We start from the raw sequence: 19,435 nt of genomic DNA on the forward strand, positions 1-19,435 counted from the left end.
ATGCTTTGAAACACTTTCATCTGCCTATTGGCTTTGCCAACTCTTGTTCAGACCCTTAAAAAGCCTTCTGAAGAGAACTGCATTGGGACTGGTGATGCTCGGGCACTAGGCCTACTCCTTTCTAGCTAGGGATGGACTTTTAATGGTGTAGTGCTATATTTCATAAGGCTGTGCCTGGTATTTCTAACTCCTATCTTTTCTACATATTAGTTCTCAAACTTGGTTCTTACTAGTTTCTTTGTATACTGGTTTTGCTATGCTATAGCTGCTCCTATTGTTCCAACTGTGATTTGGCCGGTAACAGCCTTTTGCAACATGTACATTTAATACTTTATTTGTGTTGCTCTACGCCCACCATGAGATATGTGCCATGGCTGCTCGACCACTACTACTGTAGGTGTGCTGCAGGGCATCTGGAGGAACTTAAAGATTGGATAAATCTGTGTGGTGATTTCTGGGTCTGGAACACATGTCTCGGGCAATTCTGTTCCCTCTACTGGAGGCACTATGTTTTCAACTGAATTTTGTGTTTGTGATGCTGTATTTTTGTTGAATTTATGGATTTTTTTGGGTCGAGACTTCGTCGAAAGCTATTGTGTCAGGGCACCTTCATCCGCATCTTCAATTTTTAGTGGCTTTACTGCTTCCGGTTACCAGCAGCCTACAATGCAGTTTCCCATTTGTCGAAGAACAGAAACTGAATTCAGGAAAATTGAAGATTGTAAAACTTCTAGCCAAGGTTCTCTTACGTTTCAAGTTTGGGTGTGCGACAAAGACTATGATGGAGAATGAGTAGGTTGACCCTGCGGACCAGCACATGCTGTGTGATGTAGGCCCCAGAAGTGTGTGAGGAATCTGAGGGCGTCCTCACTTCTTTCCCCAATATATCCCCCTCCCAAGGGGCCAGGGAAATGCCATAGCTCTTGGATCCTGACCCTGTGGGTGGATTTACAAGAAAGCATCACCTGGGTGAAGGAGACTTGGGGAGTGGGGATGAGGCACCTTGGATGAGGCATGGTGACCCCCATTTCCCTTCTCTAATGAACCCAATGTCCCAGGACGTAGCTCCCAGTGAACACCACTTTGGTACTGGGACGAGAAAGATTCAACAAAGACTGACAACAGACTACAGAACTAACGCTGTGCAGTCTAGTTGTCAAGTGCCTAATCCAGCTAGTGATATATTTAAAGGCCAGTGCTGGAATCGGGAGAGGAAGGTGAAGGTGAGAGCAGTCGTGTGGAAGCGAGACCCTATGAAATCCAGAGAAGCGGGAGAGGGATGCAGAGCGAGTGCAGCAGGAAGCCAGGTGGAAAGCAGACCAGCGTGTGAAAGCTCTGCAGAGGAACGCTGTGCTTCCCTCTGAATCGGAAAAGCAGCTGGAGAGACCGGGTGAGAGCCGGAGAAGCACCTCTAAACGAACTGCAGCAGAGAAGGAGCTGGCAGTGTCACAGAGGCAGTGAGGTGCATCAGCTATACCAGAGGGCGAGAGAGAAGCTGTTGCCGAAGGCGCAGGAGTGCCGGCAGGACAGAGAACACTCCTGGAGACGCGACAAGTGCTGCAGGCATACACCACCCATCGGACACGCCAAGCAACACCGGTGAGTCTGCCCAGGAGTGCTGGGAGCCCCGGGGCATACCGACCCAGGTTTAAAGGGCATATTTGCTACGTATGAAAAGCAGAGAAAGAGACTATAAATATGTGAACTTCTTCATTTAAGTCAATTTGGGGAAACAGAATAAGTATAGCAATGAACTGTGATAAACCCAGACAAATTATGAATAGCTGTGAAGTGAATTGGCAATACCCGGACATGAAAGCTAGGTTAAGAAGCAAAGCCAAGGAAGCAAGCATAAGTGAATGATTGGGATTAACATTGCCAAGAGTCGAGCATACATTATTCCACATTACTGAGCGAAATTAATGGCTAAGAAAAGTAAACCTGTATACAAGATCGCTGGTGAAAAAAGGACTTTAAACTGAGTTTCCTAGCATGAAAGTGTACTGAGAAGCTATAACAGTGAATGGTGAGAAAAGGAGAAGCAATAAAGTTTCAAGGGCAAGTGAAAGTAATCAGTCAAGCTTTATTGCGAAGCTGGAACTGTGACAAAATACAAGCAAGGTGTGTCGGTTGCATAACCTGTAAAGGGTGGACTGAGTGATCCAACAACTGTGCATAGACCGAATACACCCACCTAAAGGAAAAGCCACTTTGTGATTGAATAAAGGAAAACCTGTGCAAATGGAAACTAAAGAAGTGAACTTTAGGACCTGGTAAAAGGTAACCAAACTGAAGCGCTGGTAAGTGTCCCATGGAATTGTTTTATTTGGAACTTTGATGGACTTAAAAGCTTGTGCAAGGGAACCCCTCTTTTGTAGAGTGAACTGACTGCATGAACCTTGGGGGAGGGGAAACCCTTTTCCATCCGAGAGCTGGAGGAAGCTCTGAACTTTCATTTGGCCACTTCTTATTTGTTGCGGACATCCTTACACAAAGTATACAGTTCGATGTCAGGGCAAGTATAGGTTTTGGACACACAGACATTTGCTTTGGACTTCATGAGCAGACTATCATTAGTTTTCTTTAGGTAGGGAAATCCCACCTTAGCATAGGGCAAGTTAGGCTGTATTCCAACCCTCCAATTTAAGTTTCTACTTAAAATCTTATTTGGGTGTCTGTGTCTACTGCATGATGCGTTCACCGTTGGTTCATGGATGCTCCTCCAAATCCCAATAACACCCCAGCCTCTTTGTATGTGCCTTACACAGGGTTCCGGGTCTGTAGTGAGCATGGTGATGCAGTTCCTAGACGAGGAGAAGAGTGCAGGATGATGAGGGGGTGGCTACGAGATTAGCAATAGGTAAAGAGGGGGGAGTAACAGTAAGAAGTAGGGGAGAGATTGAAGACTGGTCGAGGGGTAAAGCAGGAGGTGAGCAGAGGCACTGTAATGAGGCAGAGGTGTAAACTGACATATGAAAAGGAGTCCCAGGTCGACAGGTAAGTGAAGAGAAGGGAGGAGATGAGGATGAGAGAAGAACAGATGAGGGTAGAGAGAAACAGACGAGAGAATGGGAGCAGAAAGATCAAGTAAGATCAATGGGTGACGAAGAAAGCGAAAGCATTATGGTGAGGAGGTGGAAGGAGGAACAGAACACTGAGATATGAGAACAGAGAAAGGGGCAAGGCAGAAAGATCCAGGATGAGGCAGAAGAGGAAAACTAAGAAGGTTCTTTAAGCCACTATGCTAGAAAGATTTGCACTGTGGTGTAGTGGTTCCTCACTCCACTCAATGACACAAACTACCACAGTCTTGAGTGGAAACCTGACAACCCTTGGTCAGACTGTGAAAGGCATCAGTGGTGGTGGTGCCTGGTAATCTTCGCATCCTGGAGGTCGAGAGAGAGTCGATGAAGAAGTAACCAGTCACTTCCAATCTCTGGGATTTATAGTGCCTTTGTCCACCTGGAAGACACTATATCTAGGTAGAGAGAAGGCCTGAGCTTCTGTCTTATCAAGATGTTGACTGCACTGTACGCATCCATCAGCCCACATGTGCACCCAGTTATCTCCAATTCCATGTTGTTTGTAATTCTAAAACAATGTCGTCTTCAAGTTGTCTATTGATGCTTTGGCCGTGACAGACTGTTGTTGACAAAAAAAATGTTTCCTTTCCCGCAGGGCATTGTCAGTTGGAATGCAAATTTCTGTCGATTATTGGTGGACCGCCAATGTGAAATTAAATGGAATCGATGAGGTGGGTTCATATGTTACTGTACTATAATGGAATGGAATGTATGGTTGATGGAATGGAATGTATGGTTGATGGGATGAGTGTGATTTAATGTATCCTAAAGGAGGTAGCTGATTGGGTGATGGATGTGTGGGTACATCAACAGATTAAATCTGGTGACTGTGTCTGTGTGACTGCATAGAGTTGGAATTAGATTGGTGATTGGTTAAGTGGGAGTGCATGGAAGGAGGGATGAGGTTCATGATTGGGTGATGAATGTGAGGGCACTTTGTGGGGATGCACTCAGTGTTAGAATGATTACGATGAGTCGTTGGAGGTATTTCTTGCTGCTGGGTAGTTAGTGGTTGTAGTAGGATAAAGTAAATACAAATTGAAATAAAAGTGGATGAAATAGCCGATGGAGTAATTTGCTAATGCAGATCGGCCGCTACGTCCTCCAGTACATGGGAGGGGGCGGGGGGAGGCGCATTCTCCCAGTATGGGGGTAAGTAGGCCAGGAGCACAGTTTTTACCACAAGAAGGAGATTAACCATTCAGAAACTCAGCAGATGCACTTCCTGACCAGAATTCCTGGATAGGTCTGTCCTTAAACCACACTTTCCATTAGTTAGTTTTCTCTCTGCTTGAAGATCGACACCATTGCACAGTGTCACGGGATCAATGCACTCATGAAACTACAAGGTGGTTTGCAGCATGGCTTTATTATAATGGCTTGCAAAAAGGGATATCTTAAATTAACAACCTCAAAACATTGCTGGGTTTTTGGTAGATACTGATGGGGTTTCCCTACCCAAAGTACCTTCAACCTCCACTCCCAAAGTTCGTATACCTCCCCTTTTAAGGCAAACTGCTTTTAGGGTTCACCGGATATCAGGCGCCTTGTGAGAATGGCACTTGTTTGGCACAGGGGCTGAATGGAAAGGAGTCTTTCACAACTGTCCCTTGGCCAATATTCTTCAAATGAATTTGATTGAATAACACTAAATGGTGTCTTGAAGGGAAACGTCTCCCTCCATTCAACACAAATTTAGAGAAGAATTGGTACTTTATCTGCGCACAGTTCTCTACGAGCCATGTGGAGGCTTGCCCAACATTGTGATGTCCAGCCATTGGTTAGGTTTGCACGCTCTGCATATCCATAAAGGGCAACTAGTATGTTACGACGGATTAATAATATAGACGCTGTCTTATTTTGTGTGAGATTTTAACCTGATGAAAGGGAAGAGGTTGGGGCAGGGGCAGGAGCATAAGGGCTGTCTCAGGTTGTTGTTGGGCACATTCTGTGATGTCAAGAATGCAAGAGCAATGGAATCTGGGTAGAGGGAAAGGAGGAGGGTCCTCTGTCACCAGGATAACCTTCCTCTGTCTCTGCTCGCACGCTGAAGGCCTCCACTACTGCAGTTGCGAATGCTTTCTTCACCTTCTAAGGTACAGAGGTTGCTGGCCATCCAGGCAGTAGATGTAGTGCTGAAGAACATTCAAACAGGCCTGCGCACCATCCTGGACCTGTCCTTCTTAATTTACCTATGGAACAATTCAAGATGATCATGCAGACACAGATCCGATCTGCGCTGTGAATCTGGAAGCCCCATCGTCTTTCTGCCGGTTTCATTCTGGAAGAGGCAATTGCAGTATGAAGTGCTCCCGTTTGGGCTCAATGCGTCCCCCCGTGTGTTTGCAAAGATGGTGTCTGCACTGGCAGCCCTTCTCATTCAAGGAAGCATCCATATGTATCCTCACCTCAATGACTGGCTGGTCTGAGCATCCAGCCCTTTGAAAGTGGAGTCATCACGTCAGGTGCTTCTCGACCTGCTCTTCCACTTCGTCTTATCTGTGAACCAAGTCTTCATTTTTGCCTTCTCAGAGGCTGATCCAAACCAAGCCAATGAAGGTCTATCCTCCCCTTCCACTGCAGTGGAGGAACTACATTTCGATGGCCTCAAGTGGCTGTTCCCTCCTTTTGAGCGACCCCGTCATAGATGTAGTCTCAATGCCATGCTCACCGCTCTGACTCAAACCATTTGAGCCTATGGCCATGGTGGAGATTAGTCTTGTTGCCTGGAATAACCCCTGCTTTTTGGTGACCATTACTTAGGCACGCAGGGGGAGTGAGCTGCAGGTCCTTTCTACAGCTGAACATTTTACCACATTCCATAAGGACAAAAGGGTGCTACTTACGCACCCTCCCTTTTCCCTACAGTTATATATGACTTTTACATCAACCAGGAGATTTCTGTTCCAGTGTTTTTCCCCAATCAGTCATTGGTGGGACCTGCATAATCTGGACATCCATGTGGCACTGTTTTATTTGGATAGGACCAGCAAGGTCTGGTCCTCTGAAAGGCTCTCTGCCCTCTACGGGGATCACCGTCGTGGCCAGTTGGCTTCCAAGTCCACAACAGCAGATGATTAGTCCCTTGTATCGGTGAAGGGTTCAGATGCCAAGGGTTGCCTCCTGAGGGGCATCATGCCCGTGCGGTTCATGCTTCAGCCTTTCAGAGGAGTGTTCCTTGGGAGGTCATTACCAGGCCTACTACACAGGTCTCACTTTATGCCTGACTTTATGCTTTCTGATCTCATTTCCCAGGCTGATGCCAGGCTTGCACAAGGTGTCCTGCAGAATAACCCTCGTAGTACAGGATCAGTCCACCTCACTTGTTCAATGTTTGAATGCTTGATCCTCTCCAACAAGTATGGTATGGAAAGGAAGTCAGAGGAAGTTACTCACTATAGTGGCTAATGTGCTTGTCTGTTTCTGTAGCCCTCCCACCTGCCCGCTAAACTACACATCAGTCCGGTATGGCCTAGACGATGGAAAAGGACTGGCGGGGCAGGCTGTGGGCAGCACTTGGAGGGGCATGGCCCCATACCCACATCCACACAGAAACATGACCAGTCCAGTGAGTGGGATCTCGCACAAGTATGGAGGAAGGGGGACTATGGACTAGAAGTACAGTTGTCACTAGGGGTGTCACAATATAAGTTTTATGGCGGTACGATAACCTTCTTGCCAAATGACGGTATATCATGGTTATCGCGGTGTAGCAGGTGAAGTTAAACAATTTAAAGAAATGTTTTCTAAAAGGTCATAAATTGACAGATTTATCATCACAAACAAAACCAGGCACCCAAGGCCAGAATTGGGCTTTTCAACATACTTTCCACTGAAATGCAACCCCTTGCTTCCACCAAACACACATGTGGAGAGGAGGAGGGGGTGCCCTGCTGCGACTGGCAAAGCAAACTGAATAGCTTTTCTTAAGTGGCCATTTAGGCTTTTAGCTCCGGGTCAAAAGGTTTTCAGTAATCAGGACATGTTACCCTTTGGTATGGCAGCAGGGAATACCCACAGAGATGAGTGAATTCCGCAGTGTGACTTACTATATGTAAATTCAATGATAGAACCAGGGAACTCCCCCATTGTCATATGTTTAGCAAACATTATCATTATAAATATATAAACCCCAAACCGCCAACCCTTAGTAAACCCTTTTCCTTCTTGGCACTGTATTTATTCTTCCTATTGCTAACATACTGATTTTGTGTCAGGCACGTGTGGTTTATGGAATGGCATTAAAAACTGCTCCAACTGAAACTACTTGGAAGATGGCATATCCAACAGTGCAAGACCAAAACTGTGCAGCACTTGCTTACTGCAGCCTTTCCAAATCAGATTGAAAAGCACACTTAACGGTATAAATGGTATGCCGGTATAAACAATGTGATGGTTATTATTGTTCAGTTATGTGGTTCACGGTATCTTTAACGGTATACCGTTATACCGTTACATCCCTAGTTGTCACTATGGTAAGTAACCGTCACATTTTTACCTGCCTGGGTCCTTTTTGACCACTTTCCACCATTCACCAAAATGGAAGGTATCTCTGTTTGCTCAAAGAGCTGAGGCGATCACATGACTAGCCCATGTCCCTCTCTGTGTATGTAAGAGGAAGTGGCCATTTTGGCCCACTGGATGCCTGTATGCCAGGACTTGGGCTGTAGTTGGCCTGCAACCATTTCTGACTGGCCTATGCAGATGCCTGACTGGGATAGTGTGGATCCATTCCTTTGTGTGTGAGCCCCTTACTGAATGCATGGGTGTGCTTGGAGGGATGGTCTGCCAAGGCCACCCTCCCACCCCCACCCATCGCCTTTCTACACTCTTAATCTGCATAGCCCACTTAATTGCATATCTACTGCTTGGTTACCCTTATCTACCATCCTTCCTCCCGTTCATCCACCATCCTATTTAAATAAACACCATCTTGGGGACTTCCTATTGCGACCACCTCTCAGTTTGAAGGATATTTGATGTGGGTGGGTGTGTTTTTCACTCGCTACCTCCCAAGGGGGATAAAAGCAGATCTTAGCCACTAACCTTGTTTACTGTTGGAACTCTCTACCTGCATTCCTGTAAGCCTTGGTGCACGAGGAAGGGCTGTTTCGAAGGGATTGTGTCCTCCGACGTATTCCTCATCTTAAATATCTCCTTCCAGCTCTGCTGGCCTCGGAAAAAATTTTCTCTAGAGGGCGCTGCGCGTCGACGTCCTCCGAGTCGATGTCCCTCGACAGCCGCCGTATCGACGCCGACGTCATCCTGGCTATAAAGGCCGCGCGCAGCGCCCGTTGCTCAGTTCCGTTTTTCCACGCTTACTCAGTGCCTCGGAATACCGTTGCTCAGTTTTTGTCAGGTTAAACCTATTTACCTCGAGTTATTCGATCCGTACTCGATGGCTTCTTCGTCGGAACCGACAACTCCTCGATCCGGCTTCAAAAAATGCCGAGATTGTGGGAAAAAGATGTCGCTGACCAACCCTCACAGAGTTTGTCTGTGGTGTTTGGGAGCTGAACACCATTGTTCGGAGTGCGAGGACTGTATGTCCATGACAGCTAAGGCCCTGAAGGAGCGTAGGGAGAAGCTGGAGAAAGGTAAGACTTTTAAAGCTTCTTCTTCGTCGACGAAGTAGAGACATTCGTCTCCTCATCACCATTCGCGCTCCAGATCTCGGAGTGGGTCTCATCACTCCTCGAGATCGAAGCACTCGAAGAGGAGACGTCGAAGATCCCCCTTCTGCGTCTTCCTCTTCCTCTGTTTCGCCAAAGAGAATTCCGTGCCCCACGAAACATAGTTCCCGGGCTGAATGGGAGGAATTCCGCAAAAATATGATGAGTGTCTTCGAGAAAGTGGCCTCGACCCCCTCGAAGACTACCGAGAGCGATGCTCTGGTCGAAAGACCCAAAGGTCAAAAAGGCCGCGAGTCGCAGTACCCGGCGAAGGAAACCTCTCGAGCGCGTCACGAACCCTCGAGTAGGACTATGACCTCCAAACCTTCCTCGAAGGTTCCGTCGACGCCGTCGACGAAGGTTCCGTCGAGGTCGATGTCTTCGACACCGTTGTCGAAGGGACCTTCGACACACGAGTCTGTCGACTCGACGCCAGCTTCGACACCGGTGTCGACGCCAAGAAAAGTCACGGTTACGACACACCCAGTGACTATCCCCAGGTCCTCAGCGTCGATGGCTTCGAGATTGTCGAGTAGAATCCCAATTCGGTCGAGGTCTTCGAGGCCTCCGCCTTTGTTTTCGACGCCACGCTCGAAGCCTTCGGCGTCGACGACATCGACTTTTTCGAGGCCGATTATGACAAGTTCGGCACCCTCTGCCTTGGAAATGGGGTTTACACCCTTTATGAGTTCAGAACAATTGAGAACTATGTCCTCAATATTGGAAGAGGGTGAATTGTCTGAACAGGAAGACACATTTGAGTTGCAGGGACCTGTAACCCCAATTAGAGAGGAATTTTCCTCTGAAGAACGCAGGTTAAAGGATCTTCATGATTCCTTACATGAGGCAAGTGGGTTAGACACCTCCCCTGAGGTGGAGTTTGCTAGGCCAGACCCGGGGGAACATGCTGAAACCCCCTATAGAGCCTTAATGGCCAGGATCACAGAGTTTATGGGGTGGTCTGCACCTTCACAATCTTTCCAACAAGATGACCTCACGGATATTCTTGACAAAGGCCCACAGGAGGATCCTGTGGTGCCTTTTCATAAAGCTCTTCAGAGGAAGATCATGACGAACTGGGAAACCCCAGATGTCGTACCAGCAGTAAATAAAAAACTGTCTACAAAGTACAGGGTATCCTCTACAGACCCGGAGTTTTTGTCTAAACACCCATCCCCAGAAAGTCTGGTGGTACAGGCAGCATCCTCTACCGATGTCAAGACGGCTTATCCTACCGTCCCACAGGACAGGGACGATAAAAAATATGATGCTATGGCAAAGAAAGTCTTTTCGGCATGTAGCATGGCGTTAAAATCTGTTAATGCTACTTGCACCCTTGCTAGATTCAGCCATACACTTTGGGAGTGTGCTTCCACAGCGGCTGACTGCATCCCGGAGGGAGAAGAAAGGGATGCGTTCCTGAATATTATACAGGGCGGTAAAGACGCTATGTGCGAATCCCTCCAGATGGGCATTGATTCGGCTGACAGTATCAGCAGAGCTTGGGCGGCAAGTACAACAACCAGGAGATTCGCTTGGTTGAGAAAGTCTGGTTTTGCCCCAGATGTGCAAGCCAGGCTCTTAAACATGCCATTCGATGGCTCTTCTTTGTTCGGGAAAAAGGCGGATGACAGTTTAGAGAAACTGCAAACTTCAAAAGCAGCAGCAAAATCCCTAGGCGCTGCAATCCATCAGACACCTTTTCGTCCCACAGGAACCTCTGCGAGGGGCAAGTCTTTTCGCTTCTACTCCGCATTCGGAAGAGGTAGAGGATGACCGGCTCAAAGGGGACAAAGAAGAACTACCCAAGGTGGACGGGGTAGATATTCAAAAGCCACAGCAACAGCAGGTGCCTCTTTACCATCGGCATCTGCATCAGCCGCTCCAAAACCACTCTGAAGACTTCCCTCACAGGACACCTGTAGGAGGCAGGTTGAGTCAACATCTGGCGGTATGGCAGGCTATCACGTCAGATGCTTGGGCATTGGAGACAGTTGCCCAAGGTTACTGCCTACCTTTCCTACTTATACCTCAGAGACATCCACCGGGGATCAGCTCTCAGAAAGCTCCAGATCCGCTCCTCTTGCAGGAAATTTTGGACCTGCTAGAGAAAGGTGCCATAGAACCGGTACCTGTAGCGGAGAGGAATAAGGGCTGGTACTCCCCTTACTTTCTCATTCCAAAGAAAGACGGAGGACTGAGACCCATCGTGGACTTGCGAGAATTGAACAAATTCCTCAGGAAAGACAAATTCAAGATGGTCACTCTTTCTCAGATCCTCCAGGCCCTTCAGTTCCAGGACTGGTTGGTATCTCTGGACCTTCAGGACGCTTATTTCCATGTGCCTATCCATCTCAAACACAGGAAATACCTGAGGTTCGCAATTGGCAACTCTCACTATCAATTTCGAGTGCTGCCATTTGGGCTGACCTCAGCCCCGAGGGTCTTCACCAAGTTAATGTCGGTAGTGGCGGCAAGTCTAAGGAGGGAAGGGATTCACGTCTACCCCTACCTAGACGGTTGATCAGAGCTGTTTCTTCGGAACAAGCTCATATCCAGCTAAATCACGTGTGCCACTCCCTTCACAGACTGGGCTTCTCCCTCAATTTAAAGAAGTCACAAATGATACCATCGCAGAGACTCCAGTTCATAGGAGCGATCCTGGACACTTCCCTGGGAAAAGCCTCGCCACCAGAGGTGAGGGCTCAAGATATTCTACAGATGGTAACCAAGTTCCAACATGCCCAACGTCTCCCAGCCTTCGACTTTTTGAGGTTGCTAGGCCTCATGGCATCCTGCATTTTCCTAGTGCCAGAGGCTCGCCTGAGAATGAGATCCCTCCAGTGGGCACTGAGGACTCAGTGGTCACAATTCTCAGGGAGAATGACAGATCTTCTTCAGGTTCCCGACAGGGTGGCTCGAGACCTTCAGTGGTGGGCCTGTCAGGAGAACATTCTGAAAGGAGAACAGTTTTGGCAACCCTGGCCGGAGATAACAGTAGTCACGGATGCCTCACTCACGGGGTGGGGAGCCCACGCCAACGACTTGACCATCAGCGGTCGTTGGTCTCCATCTGTCATGATCTCTGCTTCCAAAAGGTCAGGGTTTTCCCAACTCCCTTGGAAGCAGATCCATAACCCAGGTTCCGAGTGCCAACCAGTCCCAATTGGGACCTTTTGGACCCAGTCCTGGCGCCAGTGGCACCAGGCTCATAAATATGCCCAGTCCCAGCGCTGGAAGCGCTGGGCTCATAATGCTTGGGTGGACTTACCTGCAGCAGACCATGCTGCTTACTTGCCTGCCAGTTGAGCCTCTGATCCTCTTCTGTTTGGAACTACTTTTCCTGTTGGGTGGGGCAGGAGCCACTCCCTAGGTTCAGAACACTGGAACTCTTCTGGAAAGCAGGAACTCTTTTCTTACCTAGGCGTGGCTGTGGAAGGAGACACCTAAGCACTACAGGAGGCTATTTAAACCACACCCGATGGATGAATCTTGCTTTGTGTTATTCTGCATCCTCTGCAGCAGAACGCTCATCGTGTCTTCTGCATCTGATCCTGGGCCTAAGGAAAAAGGCTTACCATCCTGAATCCAGTCTTCAGCAACACCTATAAAGACAAGAAAGAACAGGTTAGCATTACGGTCTTCAGTGACAGCTCTTCACTTACCTGGTCCATCGGCTGTCACCAACGCCTCGCGCTGCATTCCGACATCTGAAAGACAAAGGCTTACCTACTCTTCGTGCGCTCCGGAGGTCTTCACACTGCATTCCGGCATCTGAAAGACAAAAGCTTACCAACTCTTTGCACGCTCCGGAGGCCTTCGGCGCTGCATCCCGCATCTGAAAGACAAAACAAGGTGCGTTTAAAGACATTGGGGAACTTTAATACTCACGTGCCAATACTCCTTTCCACATCTAACCCAGTGGGTATTCCGGCACCCTGCAGCCGCTCCGAACTTGTACCTGCAAAATAAAAAGACAGTTAGAGCGCATCGTGAAGCAGGCAACAAGCGCTTACTTACGTGCTTCCAGGCGCTTCTATTCATCACACGGGCTCCATCTTCATTTCACTTCAGCCCGTCATCCACCATCGCCGGAACCATGCAAAACAAGAGACATCATTACTAAAGACTTTAAAGACATTAGAATTACTCGAAACTTACCGTTCGTGCAGTAAACGACGGACAGCAGTCCTCTGAAGTCAAGAGGCCTGCTCCCCTTATCCAGTGAAGAAACTGGTTACAGCACCCTGCCCCGAGGCAGATGGAGAGCACGGCGTTCACTTACCTAAGACATCTTACCCTTCGAGTCAGACATACAGTGCCCAGAGGTTGAGCCCAAAGAGCCAGCCGTGTGTTACACATCACCTTTGAAGATACGTGTTAGGAAGAATTCTCTGTTTAGGCTGAATTTCCTAACCTAGTGAGTCCCCCAGCAGCTTTGCTGGATTTTGTGGGGTTTATTTTTTTCTCCTGCCAAGAGTGAGACTCTTTTATCCTCACTCTTGGACATGACTTGAGAGTGTTCTCTGTGACTTGCTATGTGCTTATGGGCTGGGGGGCCATCATTGGTTTTTGAATGTGTGTTACACAGCACCCTCAGTGCAGTAGCACAGGGGTGTCTTAGAGACCCCCAAACATAGACTCCACACCCTGGGACTGACTACTGTCTCCCTGGGTCTGTAAAGTTACCATTGACTTTACTAGTCTTAACTTAGGAACTTAACCAGTACAAACCATCTTACTGTGGAAGTACTGGTAGGGGCAATTAGATTGCCCCTGGGTCTGTTGTCGAGGGGGTACTGTCCCGTCCCCCCTCGCTGAGTTCTGGCTGGTGGCAGTGGATACCACGGAAATATTCCACCAATTTCCCATTGGTTTTTGATGCACCACTTTTTGGTGCAATGTTAAAGATACCGCCGGTTTATTTATTTAATATAAATTCACCGGTTGGGATTTTTTGCCGGAACTCGCCGCCAAAATGGCGTCTAGGTTCACTTCAGTAACCCTGAACCCGAGTCGAGCCTTTGTTCCACTTTTGGCGGGCTTCTGCACAGAAGCCCTCCAAAGTGGTGCCATTCTGTCTGGGTACCACAGGGGGTGTGGGAGGGGGTTTAGGCACCCTGGACCGAGTTGCCTTGCCAACTCAGGTCGCACTCTAGTGTGATTGGCCCAAGTGGTGAGCCACCCCGCTCACCACTTAGCATGTTTGAGTGACAGCTAGGCTGTATGAATGGGGGTTTGCTGCATAAAAGCAGGGTTTTTGGGACTGGTTCTTCAGAAGTCGCCACAGGACCTAAGAAGCCGAAGAGGGAGAAGCCGAGCCGACCTGCCAAGACGACAGCACCGGTGAAGCCCTGCAGAATCGTCTCACCACTTTTCCCGACGACAGAGGAGATCTCCCGCCGGAGAGTCTTCTTCCCTTAACTGGTGGGGACAACCAGTTGCTGCCTTCTTTTCGCCGACCCAAAGCATCTCGTGGCCGCCTGGCCTGTGCCAAGCACCCCGGCAACCGGGATACCACTTTTTACCTCAACCGCGAAAGAGGGGTAAAAATCCTTTGTGACCGGAGAACTCCACGGCTGGCCTCATCCCTGGTAGTGCAACGACCTGCAGCCTTCCTCCCCGTCGAGATCACCTCTTCCTCGGGACGACGCCGCGACTTGCACCCACTACCAGAAACGACTACCACCGCTGGAGGAATCTTTCCACTTTTAAAGGTACTGTGTTCCGCCCGGCCTCCCTTGCCACCGATTGTACGGGGTAGATTTAGCCCTCGGCTCTCGAACCTGGGTAGGTCTGGGACACCCTAACTAAACTTTTTAGAACCATAGTAAAACCGTTTTCTACTCACCTGCAAAAACTTGTGACATTGTGTGATCTTGGGCACATTTTCGCCTGGCTCCCTCTAACGCGGGCCCCGAACTAATTTCCCTTGTTCCACTATTGACTGTCTTTGCTAACCTTATGTGAAAAGTGTTTTACCTAATTGCTCTCTTTATTTCTGCCTTTTCCCTCCCTTTTGGTAATACTTGTTGGAGTACCATCTAACGTTAAGCGCTCACCTCTGCTTGGAAATAAGTGGTGTTAACTTAGAATTGTCCAACAAACGATTAGGGATGTACATATGAGTAATAGTAACTGTGTTGGACTTTCTTATCTTTTCTAATGTGCTAGTGTAATTTAGGAGTGTACCTTTAATAAATAAGTTTATACTTTTACACCTAGCTCTGGTCAGTGTTTGCTTGTGCTATTGTACCTCTGTACCTATTATGTATCCTCTGTATACTGCCTAACTCTTCTTGAGGGAAGTCTGACTGCTCAGCCACAGCTACCACAGTGAATCTGTGCGGTGCAGACTGCTACCAAGTGGGTTTACTGCCAACACCTGTAGTCTTAAATCTTTTGCAGTGGTCCCAGAGGGAACTGCACAGGTTTCTGCCTAACACTGGTGTACAGCGGTGGGATCTGTATTGAGTATACACTTTAGAGTACTTTTGAGATACCTTAGTGCAACTAACCACAAAGCTTAAGCACAAGAAAGAAGAAGTCATTTTTAACCTGTCTACTATGGAAAGTTATAGTCAAGAGTCCCTTGCTACAAAAACTGCTGATTGTCTAAGACTTCTCTGTAAGCATAAGAATCTCATGACTAAAGGAAAGAAAATAGAGCTAATAGAAAGGTTGTTAGAAAACCAAAGTCTGGAGGATGGTCCAGAGGAACCTATCACTCCAGCAAATGTAGAAAGCAGCAATGATCTTGATATGGAACAAAGTATTGATGATCTTGGGTCAGAACCAGAAGCGGAGGATGAAACTCTTGTAGATAGTCCCTCTAGGCCTCTGTCTGCTCTACCAGCTGTACCTACTGGACCTTTGCCAGGTCCCACATTTAGCCCTCAATACTTTGAACTGGAGAAAATGAAACTTGAATTAGAGTACAAGAAACTTAATGCTCAAACTGACAAAGAACTAAGGCTAAGGGAAATGGAGCTCAAGTATGAGCTAGAAATGAAGAAATTGTCTGTTGAGAATGCTTCTCTCTCTGGCTCCTCTAGAAGTTCCAGTCCTAAAAGACCCCGGATGCCTAAGGAATTGATTGGTATGTATGAGCAAGTTGGATGTGTTAGATTGGTTGTCTATGTTTGAGTATAATCATGGGCTCCAGAACATCACAGGTAATGAGTTACTCACCTGGTTGTTCTCTAGGCTTCCCCCTGTTGCAACTGATGTGGTAATGGAGTTGGGGGAGGAGGATAGGAAAGAGTATGAATGTGTGAAACTAGCTTTGATAGCTAGGTTTGGGAAGACCCCTTCCCAGTATCTTAAGAGGTTTAGGAGCCTCAAAAAGCATGATGGTACCCCTTGGGCTACCTGGGTGTGTGAAGGGTTGAAAAACTTAGAGGGATGGATTAAGGGTTACAAGGTGAACACTTATGAAGGAATGAGAAATCTTGTAATGATGGAGTCAATTTATGATGCCTGCTCTCCTGAGCTCAGACAGCACTTGGCTGATTCACAGGAATTAGATCCTAGGAAACTAGCTAAGGCTGCTGACTTGTGGGTTGCCAACAGGGATACTCACAAGGATTCTGGGGTAACTCAGAAGAAGGATGAGGGAAGACAGCCTAAGAAAGACTCCAAAGAGAATTCTAATAATCCTAATTCCAAAGAGGGCCCCAAACAAAACCATAAGGGTAAGCCACCTGGGAAACCACAGCAGAGTAGTATACCTTCTGGTGCTAAACCAGAAGAAGGTCAGAACAAGCCTCCATTCCAAAGGACCTTGGGGCCTGTTATGTTTGTAAGGCTACTGACCATGTGAAAGGAGATCCCAGATGTAAGGGTAAACCTTCCGGGGTCCAACTTGTCTCCTTAGCCTTCGCTCCAGAGGAGGAAGTCACTATGGCAAGTGGAAACTTTCTACTACTGGCTGATGAACCCACTGGAGTCTCAGCCAGTGTTTCTTTAGTCTCTCTGGGGTTGTGGGAACAACAAAATTTAGATGTGTATAATTCTATCCCAGATAGTACTAAAGAGTATTATAAGGACAGTGTCCACGTGAATGGTCAGGAGACCCCTGCCATCAGGGACACTGGGGCCAGCATAACTGTGGTGGATGAATCATTTTTCAAGGCAGAGGATGTTGCTAAGGCACCCAAATGCCTCACCAAGTTAGCTGGAGGGCCTGTGCAGATGTGTCCCCAGTTACCAGTTCTCATCCAGTGTAATGATATGGCTGTGAAGATACCTGTCAGTATACAATGTGAAGTGCCAGGAAGAGTTCTGCTGGGAAATGACCTGAAAGCTCTTGGAGTTGTGTCACATACCCCCAGACCTCCTAGTAAAAGGTTACGGGAGCTCACCAAGTCTGCAAGAGAGAAAACCCTGCGAGGTTTATCTCAGGAGATGATGACAGAAATCACTCCTCTCCCACTGGAGCAACTTACTGCAGTAACTGCCAGATCAGGAGCAAAGGGGCAACCCAAGACTCCTAGAAAAAAACCTACAGCAAGCACTCCAGTGCTTCCAACAAGGACTTCCCCGAGGTTGTCCAAAGTTACACCTGTAACTCCACCTCCAGCTGAGGCTGAGAGGGAGGTACAACCCTGTTTGGTTGAACTAGACTCTGCAGAAGAGCTAGAAGGAGGTCCAGAACTTATTGGAGACCTGGACCCGGCTGACCATCCTGAGCTGCAGTCTTTACTGGCAGAAGGTGGACCCAGCAGGACAGCTTTCCGTAAGGGACAAAGAGAATGTCCAACTCTGGAGGGTCTCCGCCAGCAGGGAGCTTCTCAGGCTGATGGGCAAGAGCCTGGGAAGTATAGGTTACACTGGGAAGATGGCCTCTTCTACAGTGAACCAACCAAATCTGAACCTGGAGCATACCAACGCCTGGTAGTGCCCCAAGAGAACAGACAACAGTTCTTGCAACTAGCCCACAAGATTCCTTTGGCTGGTCACTTGAGTTTCAAGAAGACCAAGGAAAGGCTCTCTCTCTACTTCTATTGGCCAAAAATGGGGGCTGAAGTAGATAGGTATTGCAGGAGCTGCCATACCTGCCAGACTTCTGGTAAGGTTGGTTCCAAGAATGTGGCACCTTTAGTGCCTCTCCCAGTTGTGGGAGTCCCATTTGAGAGGGTAGGGATTGACATTGTTGGTCCCCTTGATCCCCCAACCCCCTCAGGCAACAGGTCTATCCTTGTTGTAGTAGACCATGCTACTAGGTACCCTGAGGCAATTCCTATGAGGACTGTTACGGCTCAGGCTGTGGCTAAGGCCCTCCTTGGTATCTTTACCAGGGTTGGGTTTCCTAAGGAGGTGATCTCTGACAGGGGGACAAATTTTATGTCCAACTACATGAAAGCCATGTGGAAAACCTGCGGAGTTACCTACAAGTTCTCAACCGCCTACCACCCTCAGACAAACGGGTTGGTAGAAAGATTTAACAGAACCATGAAGAGCATGATAGGTGCCTTAGAAGAACCCCTTAAGAAGAAGTGGGACCTTCTACTGCCATGCCTTCTATTTGCTTATAGGGAAGTCCCTCAGGAGGGAGTAGGTTATTCTCCCTTTGAACTTCTCTATGGCCATCCCGTCAGAGGCCCCTTGGCCCTGATTAAGGAGGGGTTTGAGAGTGCTCCTTCCCCCAAGCCAGTCAGAGTGACTGACTATGTGATAGGTCTCCGAAGGAGAATGTCACACATGATGGCAGAAGCAAGTGATAACTTGAAAGCTGGCCAAGCTCTGATCAAACATTGGCATGATCAGAAGGCTAACATGGTTGAGTTTACTCAAGACCAGCTAGTTCTAGTTATGCTCCCGACAAGGCAGAGGGCCTTGCAAGACAAATGGATGGGACCCTTCAAGGTTGTGGGAAAACTTGGAGAGGTCAACTATCTGGTGGATCTGGGCAAACCCAGGGAAGCTCCCAGAGTCTTCCACACCAACCGCCTCAAAGCCTATGTCTCTAGACCAGAAGTAGGAGCATTGCTTCTAGCTTCATCGGAAGAGGAGGAGGAGAGTGACGCTCTACCTGACCTCCTGAGAGGCTTACCTTTGGACGAAAAGGTTGAAGGAGTTAATCTCTCTTCAGATCTGACCCCTGAGCAACAGGAGGAGTGCAAAGCGATGTTAAATCAGTTTGCCCCCCTGTTCTCACTTTCACCAGGCTTGACCCCTTGGGGACAGCATGAGATACTCACTGGTGACTGTCTGCCAGTCAAAAGCAGAGGATATAGAATGTCAGAACATGTCAGAACCCACATCAAAGGTGAGGTAAAGAAGATGCTTGATCTCGGGGTAATGGAGCCCTCTACTAGTCCATGGTCTAGCCCAGTGGTGTTAGTACCAAAGGCAGGATCCAAAGAGTTGAGATTCTGTGTGGACTATAGAGCTCTTAATGCAGTCACCAAGACTGATGCCCACCCTTTGCCAAGGACAGATGAGTTGGTGGATAAACTTGGTGCAGCCAAGTACCTCAGCACACTGGACCTTACGTCAGGCTATTGGCAAATAGCCCTGACAGACCATGCCAAGGAGAAAACTGCATTTTCTACCCCAGTTGGCCTATACCAATTCAAGGTTATGCCTTTTGGACTGAAAAATGCACCTGCAACATTCCAAAGGATGGTGAACCAAGTTCTAGCTGGGATGGAGGACTTCTGCATGGCATACTTGGAT

General features: G+C 48.0%; 1 protein-coding gene across 2 annotated transcripts in view; it reads left to right on the top strand.

Annotated features, from left to right (window-relative positions):
- Positions 1-19,435, top strand: part of ADCK5 (aarF domain containing kinase 5) — a 925,852-nt gene that overhangs the window by 242,267 nt on the left and 664,150 nt on the right. For both annotated transcript variants that reach the window (XM_069621949.1, XM_069621948.1), the window contains exon 5: positions 3,679-3,754. In XM_069621949.1, the coding sequence (XP_069478050.1) occupies positions 3,679-3,754 (76 nt within the window). The remainder of the gene's footprint in view (positions 1-3,678; positions 3,755-19,435) is intronic.

The sequence above is a fragment of the Ambystoma mexicanum genome, chromosome 5q (assembly GCF_040938575.1).
Source record: "Ambystoma mexicanum isolate Mex_15411 chromosome 5q, UKY_AmexF1_1, whole genome shotgun sequence".
NCBI classification, from domain to species: domain Eukaryota; kingdom Metazoa; phylum Chordata; class Amphibia; order Caudata; family Ambystomatidae; genus Ambystoma; species Ambystoma mexicanum.